General features: G+C 41.4%; 1 protein-coding gene across 1 annotated transcript; it reads right to left on the reverse strand.

The window, feature by feature from the left end:
* Positions 1–1397: 1397 nt before the first annotated feature.
* Positions 1398–8705, reverse strand: LOC109462519. The gene is made up of 5 exons (XM_019759071.1): positions 8008–8705; positions 7536–7745; positions 6890–6955; positions 6129–6235; positions 1398–5848 (listed from the first exon to the last, which is right to left on the reverse strand). The coding sequence occupies exons 1-5, from the start codon at positions 8703–8705 to the stop codon at positions 2220–2222; spliced, it is 4710 nt and encodes a 1569-aa protein (XP_019614630.1). The 3' UTR covers positions 1398–2219.
* Between the last annotated feature and the right edge of the window lie 2345 nt (positions 8706–11050).

Below are 11050 nucleotides of genomic sequence, written 5' to 3' on the forward strand. Positions count from 1 at the left end.
TGGCACCTTTGGCACCCCCCCCCCGTCTAGATAGGGTTGACATATCATCTGCACTATTTTTCTCTATACACGTCTCCTGTTCAAACTTTTGAAATCAAATTTACTGTGTTCCGTTGTATAATCCTGACCTGAAAGTCCAGCTGCTGTATGCCCTTATTTTCCCAATAGCTACATATGCCTGTGAGACGTGGACATTGAAAAAAACTGATGAACAACTCTTACTGGCATTTGAAATGAGATGTCTACGGGCTATCCTGAAGGTCTCAAGGAGAGACCATATAAGAAATGAGGAAATACGCGCTATGCTTAAAGTGGAGAGCACAATTATTGACAACATCCGTAAAAGAAGACTGAAGTGGTTCGGCCATGTACAGAGGAGACCCCCAGACTCGTTTGTATACCGGGCCTACCATCAGGATTTTAATAATCCCAGACCCAGAGGAAGACCCCCCAAAAGATGGCGGGACCAAATAGTGTCTGACACTGGATGGCCCCTCAAGGTCGCAGAACAGAAGGCGAAGGAACGTGCTGCCTGGAGGGAGAAAGTGAAAAGGTGCAAGGGGCCAGTTCTGGCCTAGGCATTTAGGCAGGTTGTATAATCGATGGAGCTCAGCTCAATCAACTACATCACATCAATCAATTAATCAATCAATGAACTAAAATGTTACTGCCAAATATATTTCATTACACATTATCCTCCTCGTGAATATGCCATTAGTAACATAATGCTTATAAAAATACACTGTATGGTACGATCGGTCTTCAAGATGACTGTTAACTGCAGTCTTACAAGTGTGCATATTTGCAATAGTTGGAAAAACCGAGGGAATTCCAGTCTGCTAGCCCTTGGAACAGAATTATTGAGATGATAAAAATAAATCTTGGCATGTCATCGAAGCAACGAATTATCGAAGCTTGTGTTTAAACAAATACATAGTCCACGCAATATAGATAAAATCTGTAGCATGCAACCGTTTGCTTAAAAGCATGTGGTTTGTATTTAACACCAGAAGGTCTTGACGAAAAAGACTTATATTACACGTTTTTACATATATGTTCATTTTTCTTATACATGTCTGTATATAATGTCTCAGGCGAATTATTTACACTAAGGCCACACCAATTTAATTTCTTGGTTAACGGAATCGCCTCTTCATTTTTTCTGATTTGCAAATAAAAATAAAAATTCAGAATCAACTGCAAAATGCTCATATTTTGCCCTGAACAGTTGAAAACAGTCCTTTTCATCCTACTTGTTACAGTTATTCCATCTTTCAATGCAATGGTATCATTAAAAGTTCAAAATTCATTGTTTAAATTTTGAACCAGCCTGGTGTGGTGACATCATGGCTCCTACCGTACCATTTTGGGCCATAATAGGATACCTAGGCCTGCTTTTATTTTTTTTTTCGCCCGCCCGCTCCATTATTTTTCTGGAAAAATCCGTTAACCAAGAAATTAAATTGGTGTGGCCTAAGTACTTGTTTATATTAAACACATGTTAAACAGGTAAATAAATGTGAAATACTTTACGTATTGGTTTGTTTGCCTGCCTGCATACATGTGGTATTGTGGTGTAGGACACACACTACTCATACATTAAACAATAAGGGAAGAAAAAAATTCGAGGTAGATTTCCCTCTGACTGAGCTACACGAGATAACAAAATGCTTATATTGTTAAATATACATGCTTTACATGATTAAGTTTTACATAGAGATACATTGAGCTTTTTACATAAAGGGGAGACATTCTATCTTTCCAGGCTGTCTTGGATTTTTTTTATTAATGAGTCCCTTCCGTCTCATGGCTCAAGCTTCAATGCCAAAGAAAAATATTATTATTATTTTTTATTTAGGACCATGTACATATCTATTTACTTTTTAACTTTGTTAAGTTACAGTATAGATGTAAATAAGCATCTGCACATAATAAGTGAGGCACATTATTTACACATAACGGAAAACTCTCTAAATGACTCAAAATATTTTGATACATGGTACCCAAATGTGGAATACTCTACATTCTCTAACATTCTTATAAATGAAACAATAAGGAATGTCAAGGCAAAAAATCCCATGTAGAAGCTTTCATTTCAAACGATCCATGAGCTATACAACATAACTAAGTAGTTAAAAAATAAACATACATTCATTTGATACTTCAGATCATGGTTGTTATATTTTGTCTGACGTATTTTGGCGTAGAGGGGAAATATTCTATATTTTCAGGTTCTCTTCAATCTGTTTCATTAATGAGTTCCTTATGTCTGATGGCTCAAGCTTCACTGTCATAATTGACGCTTCTTCGTACAATCTCAAAGCTTCTGTTTCACAACCAAGAAAGGCCATGTTTGCCCCCATGTTAGTAAGTAAGTTGACAATGTTGGGATGTGCTGTACTCTGGCCATGTATACGCCTGAACATCTGCAGTGCCTCTTCAAAGTAGCTTTTTGCTGTCTTGTGATCACCAAGACCACACAAGGCTACCCCTAGGTCGGAGAGGATGTTGGCGATGTCAGGGTGTGGCGTTATTTGACCATGGATACTCCTGTACATCTGTAATGCCTGTTCGTGGTGCCTGATAGCTTTCCTACGATCAGCTAAGTTGAGCCAGACGCGTGCCATGGTCGCCAATAAGAGGGCAACGTCTGGATGTGGTGTGGCCTGACCGTAAATTCCCCTGTACAACAACAGTGCCTGTTCGAGGTAGTCGACTGATTTCCTGTTCTCACCAAGGTCCATCCAGGCCTTCCCCAAATTAAAGAGCACTGTGGCTACGTTTTGATTCGCCTTAGTCTGACCACTCCTATACATCTTCAGAGCCTGTTCAAAGTATCTTATACCTTTCCTGGTTTCACCTAAGTGAATCCAGGCATCCCCTAGGTTGTTGAGCGAGGTGGCAATCTTAGCATGTGTTGCAGTCTGACCATGGATACTCCTGTACATATGCAGTGCCTGCTCATGGTAGCTAATAGCTTGTCTGTAATCACCATAACAGTTACCCCAGACTGTGCCCAGAGACATAGCGATATCAGGGTGTGCTTTGCTTGGGCCATGGATACTTCTGTACATTTTTAAAGCGCTTTCATAGTGAGCGATCGCGTTTGTGTAACCATTCAAATTGTTCCAGGCTTCCCCCAGGTTGTTATGTATATCTGCAATAAGAGGATGCTCTGAACCCTTACCAACGATAGTACGACACATTTCCAATGCCTGTTCAAAGTACTCAATACCTTTTTTGTGATTCCCCATCGCATCCCAGACTTGCCCCAGGTTATTGAGAGATGTGGCAATATTAAAATGTGCTTTGCCCTCACCATAGACACACCTGTACATGTGTAATGCCTTGTCATAGTAGCTGATTGCTTTTTTGTAATCACCCAGATTGTACCAGATTAACCCCAAGTTGTTTAATGCAGTGGCAGTTTCGGGGTGTGGTTTTGTCTGACCGTAAACATTTTTGCACATCTGCAGTGCTTGATCATGGTTACTTCTTGCCCGTCTATATTCACCAAGGTCATGCAATACCATGCCCATTGTAGTAAATATATTGGCAATGTCAGGATGTGCTGTATCCTCACCATAGATATTCCTGCACATCTGAAGTGCCTGTTCAAGGTATACGATAGCCCTCTTGCTATCTCCAAGTTTACGCCAGTTCTTCCCTAAAATGCTAAGTGACAGAGCAATGTTAGGATGAACTGCATATTGGCCATAAAGACTCCTTGTCATCTGCAGTGCCTGTTCTAGATAGGCGAGCGATTTTCTGTAATTACCAAGACTGTGGAAGGCACATCCAAGGGTGTTCAATGGTATTGCAATGTCAAGATGTGTGGTATTCGGACTGCAGATAGTCTTCTCCATCTGCAGTGCTTGTGTTGCATAATGGATTGCCTTCTTGGGATCTCCCATTCTTTCCCAAAGTGTCCCCAGTCTGTTAAGAGTGGTTGCAATATTACTATGCGCGGTACTTCTACCGTATACTTGCCAAAACATCTGCAGTGCCTGGTCATAATAAGAGACCGCTTCCTCGTAGTCACTCGCCCTTTCACAAACTGACCCAATGCAGTACAGTAGCTTGGCGATATCAGTGTGTGCTGCGCCATCCCCATAGATTTTCTTTGTCCTATCTAGGGCTTCTTTTTGGTAACGAATCGCTTTCTGATGGTCGCCAAGCTTTTGCCAAGCTTTTCCCAACAAGTGCAAGAGAATCGTTCTATCAGTGGCCACATCCTCACTTAAGGCCTTGTCTAGAAGCTCGATGGCCTGCTTGTATTCACATAGCTCAAAGTACATCCTTGCTTGGATGTCAGAGGAGGAATCGTACAACTCAGGTACAGAGTTGACTATCTTCATTTCTTTCAATTTGGACAGAAATGCTTTAAGGGGCAATGCAGTGTAGTAGTATCGGAATAACTGTTTTTCATTCGATAGATAGAAAACCTGCTTCACTGCATTTTGTTGCGATTCATCCTTGCTCTGTACCGGCAACTCCTTTTCACCAAACACTGATTTCATAGAGGCCAAAGCTGACAAGTTTTCCTTCTGCCCACCGTTTGCAATGTACGTTCTGAGTCTGAGTTCTGCTGAGATGCTAACCAGTACAACTAGATGATGTGCATTTTTAGCACTGACAACTTTGTTCATCTTCATTTTGTCTATTGTCTTCCAAACCGTTGTAGGCATGACACCTGAAGACAGTGCCAAGCAGTCTACTGCTAAAGCTGGGAAGCGATACAGTCCCTTTTTCACGTCCATAATCTGTGCTGTGACTGTTCCCAACTCGTTGAATCGTTTAATGTTTTCCATCAGTGTGTCCTGTGCCAGTTGAATAGCCATTTTGCCCCCATCAGCTTGAAGTATCTTAACAGTGATGCCCATGTATGTGTCAAACAAATTCTGGTCCCCTGATATCAGGCTTGGGTTTCTCAAGACAGTAGAAAGGTGGTATCCTTCTTTTAGATACCGTGTGACATCATTTTGTAACATTGAGGCCATGTTTTCTGGCGTACGGATGAGTTCACTGGCTGGTTCTGTGTTTGTTCCCTGCCTCCCCAGGGGAGTCTTGCTTGCTTTTGGCATGGAGCCGTCAAATGCGAACCCACGTGGTGTAACTGAGTCGTGGTACCAACTGTCAAGGGGGTTATCGGAGTAAAAGTCATTGAGGGATTTTATTCCTAGTGCTGGGAGAATGGTTTCTCCCAGATTAACCACCTTGAGGTGTAGGTAATGGGTGAGTTTCCGGAAATACAAAAGAGACTCTTCACTTTCTTCCTCTACCAAAATGGCAAACTCCAGGTCTGAATATGGAGTTACTAGCCCTGTGGCCTGAGAACCCAAACCCATAAGCGAATGCTTACAAGGAGGGTGGCCTATGACTTTCATGCACTCGTCTACAAGCAAACCGATGAACTCCTTCCTCCCTAATGCAATTCTTTCAAACAACAGCCTAACGGCCTGAGCTCGCTTTGCCTCTGTCTCTTTGACACACGGGTCATCTGCACTATGTACATAGGGATCCAGCTGCTGGTCAATGGTTTCCATCTCCAGCTTGATCTGGTCCCGTATTTCCGTCAGCATTTGTTTGTGTTTTGAACTGTTGTCTAGAGTGACAGATTCATGGATACCCAAAGCATATCTAACAAACGCCTTTTCTGTATTAATGATCGCTATTCTTATCTTACCATTAACAGCTTCGTCTTTTGACCTGACTACAGCTGCATTGTAGAGTGCTGCTGCTTTGACGAAGTCTCCCCCGTCCCCTGTCTTCTGGCCTCGCTTACAGTAGACATCACCCAGCTTGCACAGGGGCTCCACCTCCGTCTGGTACTGCTTTGCTGTGGGGTCTAAACATACAGAAAAAACAATTAAGCCAGTCTCCAATTAGTTACTTGCATTGCCATGTTTTGGTCACGGTGGGTTTCTAGGATTGACAAATTTGCAAAACATCGACAAAATCCTATATCAAATCAAGGAGCTTTCAGGTGATAAAAGCTCCTTGATCAAATTGAACAGAAAAAAATAATTTTAAATAATAACAACTTGAAAAGAAAGGCTAAAACAACAAGGTAGACAATATGTAGACTAAAAGTCATAGGGCACAATTTTACTGAGTTTTTCTCTTACCTTTTACATGTGCAACCCTAAGTGCACCTGCAAAGTGCTTCTCTGCCGAGTCCAGGTCTTTTGTTAGAAGGGATGCGTCCCCCTTGTTCAGATAGTCTTGATGCTGACTAGAAAACAGAAGTCAGGCCAGGTCTTTGCTTTGCTTAAATTACAGAACTTTCGTGATCTTTTAACATATTGACTATGTATCTCAAGGCGTACTTTTGAAGTTACAACATAGATTATTGTTAGACTAGGCATCTTAGAAAATGCATTGTCAAAATGCAAAGTCGGCTGAAATCGTATACAATGAAATATCGTTAGATAAAGGATGACTGAAATATCTCTTCAAACTAGAAAGGCAGCTTTTTGCTTTACCACATCCCCCGTGGCTTGAGCACACCCCCCGTACCAAAATGGACCTATCCCCCATCTGCACTCAGCCTTGTCCTATATTTAATTTACAAAACAAATGCTTCCCCTTTTTAAGAATGACTTCCTATAGTGATCCCAAATTATGTTACGTCCAGTTAATCAAGAATCAATTCATTTAGTGACCACGCATTATGTTATGGTCCAGTTTAAAAAAAGATGGCAACACATATGTGCACTGTTAACACACATTGCTATCCTATAACACAGCCCAAAAGCCCATATAAAACCATTTCAAAGCCTGTATGAAAATAAACATTTCAGAAATGGCAAAAGAAACGTAAGGAAAAACAATATGTCTTCACCACAACACTACGTGCTGTTGATGAAGCCATAACAATAATTCTCACCAGGCCGGGTCTGTATTGTCCTCAACAGCAGCAGCGGCTACTTCTGTTCTGCTTTCCCGGATGCTGCTACAAACAAGATTCTTGATAAATATTGGATGTGGCTTATGTGATTACATTCAATGGAAGGCGGTGTGTTGCACCAAATGGTGGTTATTGCAATCTATGGTATTTATTTCTAACTTTCAAGATATCCTCCATTCAAGTATGTGTGTGTGTGTGTGTGCATGTCATGTCTGTGAAATATATAGTGTTGAGTATATAGTGTTCGTGTGTTTGAGAGAGAGATTATGTGGTAACTATATTTGCAAACATTCATTTGCGTGTATCATATGCTTGTGTGTATTTGTACATGTAAATATATTACGTAATACATGGATGTGTGTCCTGGTTTGTGTGTAATTGTGTGCGTGTGTAGTGTGGTGTATATGTGTGTGTGTGTGTGCGCTGTGTGTGTGTAGTGTGGAGTATGTGTGTGTGTAGTGTGGTGTGTGTGTGTAGAGTGATGTATGTATGTGTGTGTATGTGTGTGTAGTGTGGTGTGTGTATGTGTATGTGTTTAGTGTGGTGTATGTGTGTGTGTGTGTGTGTGTGTGTGTGTGTCTGTGATGGCTGCCCCCAGTACCGTCACAATGTGGCAGATCCTTACCTCCTTGTTGTTTCTCGCTGGCTGGCAGGTTTTGAATGTTTCTTCAGTATTTGCTCTATGCTTTGCCTGCCTTCTGCTCTGTTCGGTGTATCTGTCAACGGCTGCAAAATCCAATCACATGTATCAATAATACTTATTGTTCGTATACCAATAAACAGTTTTCTGTGTTTTATGTGTCTACATTTTTTGGTAAAAAATCGAAGGCTTTGTCTTCAGAACTACCTGGATTGCATGCTTACATTTAAGTTGAAGTTTGACCAAAGGTGATTTTATACATTTACATTGAATGCTTTGAGGTACGGCATTATGTTTTGCAAAATAAATCATCCAAATGATACGACGGCCTTATTGTGGGCAATTTATCGAGTTGTTTTATCAATTTGGATTACATCTTAGATCTGGATTTTTGATTTGATAGAAAATTTAAGAAATTTCACTCACCCTTTTCGTTCTCCAGACCTTTTCCGTGTACTTCATGCGATGTTGCAAAGTCTCTTCTACCTCAGGCCGGGCTGCGTGGCCCATACCTTTGAGCAGAATCTCTATGAACAGGGCCTTGTTGTACATTGTGTCAGCCTTGATGAATTGTGCTTTTTGGAAAGTTTCCTTTCCCTCTGCGAGGTACAGATCGCCAAGTGATTTTAGTATCTCTTGTTCCACGAAGATGTCTCCTTTTGTGATGGCAGCTACCAATTCATGTGTGTAGGTGTCCTCAGCAGACCGAAAGTCTTGTTTAGCTACCTTTTGGTCAATTTGGACACAGATTTCAGCCACTCGTATGATATTGCTATCAGCAGTGCCCCAATAGCCTGGCAGGAAATACTGAAACTGTGGAATGTGCCCTTGGAATAGGTTTATGGAGAGTCTGTTCATATAGTTTGATCGGTGATTAAGTGTTTTTAGTATATTTTTATCTTTGAGACGCATCAATGCAGCACTATAGAGCGCAGAAGCCTTGTCAAATTCTGCTGAATGTCGAGCAAGTTTGCCTTTCTGAAGATGCAGGTCTCCAAGACTTTTCAGGACTTCTATCTCAGTAAAGTGATCATTGGCAATAATAGCTTCTCGAAGTGCCCGCCCATAGTTCACTTCTTGTCCGTGGCGACTCTTGAGGCACAACTCCAAGTTCTGCACCTTGTCTGCTAAGCTAGTCCTGTTGGTCTCAGACATGTCTGCCTTTGCTCTGATTAACTTTTATAGAAGTGCACCTGGGGAGAGATTTATTAATGCGCCATTAGTCAAAAGAAAACACATTGCAGTGTTTTCTTTTGTTTACTCGTCGGTGGGAATTTACAAAAAAAAATTGAAAAGTAACATTTTCAAAGCAAATGCATAATGTTTACCTTCGGATATGGTCTGCTCTGTTAATTCTTACTCAAATGCATTCACATACATGTACATGTATATGGTGAGAGGAGCCTAAATGCCCACTATGTAATAGCAACATTATGTAACCCAACTCCAGTTACTATGGTGACAGACGTCAACCAAAGAGGCCATTGGCCAGGTCAGAGGTTAGTGTTTGGAACAGAAGAAGAAGAAATTGAGCAAAAACAATTATATGTTTTCCTTAGGTAAACATAAAAAGAAGTGTTGCAGTTGACAAAGAAATACGAGTATTGGGTAAATCTAAATTTCAAGTCGGTCATTACATTTCTGCACAACCAATTTTGTTCTATTATTATTTATTTGTAATTATGGTATCAAAAGAATGTATTAAGTGGTTCGGGTTAAGAAATGGGCAATTACCGTCTGATGCGGTATTTTTTTAATGTACAATCAGAAAGTCTAAGCGGACATAATTGAACAAAAAAAAAAAAGAAACACACAAATCCCAGACCCACACACAAAACAGGAGGCATGGGATAAAATGACTATGATGTTTAAAACTGACCTAGAAATGCTTGGTAGTACATGCTATTACAGATTTTTTGACTACTGTTAGACTCTTGGATAGAACATTATACAGTCTATACGTTACAAATGAAATAAAATGGATCAGATATATGTAAGCCAGATATGATCCCAGGTCCTTACGAATAAACAACAGCACCAGGAAGTCCCCACCCGGATACAACTTCCAAGAAATTACTATTTACATCGACAGTGGCTCCAGTATTACGACTCTGACGTTATGTCAACATGCCTCAGTGAGAGGTGAAAGTGAAAGAGGTACCGACACAGTTTCTGGCCGTAAAATAAACATTGGACTACAGCAGGACCAAAGAGGGAGTCCAGTCTGCGAGTTAAAATTAGCTGCGGAGCACAACAATTGTTGTTCTGCACATACAGTACCATCTATATAACATCCTGTATACTATTAGGTACAATTTGGGGGTATTTCTCGTGCAACGCAACACACGGCAGCGAAATGCAACAAATGCGGAAGTAACTATGCCACTTTGAAAACTATTGTGCCAGGAATGCCAAAAGGACAAGGGTAATAATAGTACTACCGATATATTACTGAATTTTAGGGACCATTGGCTGGCGAAGTCTACTAGACTGGCCACTGTTGTACCTAGAACCCTGCTTTATGCAGAACTTTTCTCTGAATAGCCCACGGGTATTCAGAACCCTGTCTGGGGCAAGTCTGCTATCCTTGTTACGTAGAGATTATCCAGAACCGCGAATGACCCTACTGTTTAAATCTAATCTATTCTAACCCGTTCAGACATTCAACTAGATTCGCGGGGTTTTGGTTACGATTATAAGTCACGTTTTGGGACACCGATTGCCTTGTTACCTGTCAGTGGCGCCAGACTTGTCTGAGTCTTACCTGGATGTCCGAGACTCCACTGGAACTTGCATAAAGAGCAGCCTGTTCCTGCTGCAGGTGGTGACTGGGTTTTTCTTCTGCTTTTGGTGGGACTTTCCGCTACGTCACTGCCGGAACTTTCCGTTGCGTCATGCTTAAGTCAATAGCCTTTGTTGTCTGGTAGTCGTCTGGAACGGAACAAAGGCCACAGAGGGGTTAAAAGTTACACGGTTACGTGATATGTTTACACCTGGTGGCTATACAAATTACTGTCTCGTAAACGGTCTTTGCGTTTCACAACAGTCTTAGTTGAATTAAGGCGGCTCAGGCTTATAGGAAAGTAGTATTCTATACATATGCCTGTAACGTTTGATAGCTTGGTCGCACCGCGACCAAATTTCACACAGTTTTAATAGTAGAGGAATCGTGGACACAAATGATTCCATCAGGGAGTTTGTTGTTCAACCAATGATAGCGGATGAGGCCACATGCCCGGTTAGGGGCTTGGATATGTATGTAGATAAAGCCCGTCAGTTGGGAACGCCGCTAGACGGGTCCTTCTTTTTTTCCACCTACAACAAAAGAGGCCGACAGACAGCGACTAGTACAATGGAGGCAGCGCTGAAAAAATACCTAAAGGTCATGGGCGACAACGAAGGAGAGACCCTACACAGCTTTCGAGCAGGAAGCGCAATCACCGTAGTAATGACGGGCATACCACGGGCAAGCCATAGACCACATCGGGTGTGTTTTCCTT

Source organism: Branchiostoma belcheri, unplaced genomic scaffold (genome assembly GCF_001625305.1).
Source record: "Branchiostoma belcheri isolate BF01 breed outbred unplaced genomic scaffold, Haploidv18h27 scaffold118, whole genome shotgun sequence".
Taxonomy (NCBI): Eukaryota; Metazoa; Chordata; class Leptocardii; order Amphioxiformes; family Branchiostomatidae; genus Branchiostoma; species Branchiostoma belcheri.

Bases quoted from the DNA above. Each gene is read 5' to 3' on its own strand.
- LOC109462519 (XM_019759071.1), bottom strand. From the start codon at position 8,705: ATGTCTGAGACCAACAGGACTAGCTTAGCAGACAAGGTGCAGAACTTG. The intron at 6,236-6,889 runs GTGAGAATTATT...TCTGTTTTCTAG, and splicing joins GACAATACAGACCCGGCCTG to TCAGCATCAAGACTATCTGA. The intron at 5,849-6,128 runs GTAAGAGAAAAA...CTGTATGTTTAG, and splicing joins TAGGGTTGCACATGTAAAAG to ACCCCACAGCAAAGCAGTAC.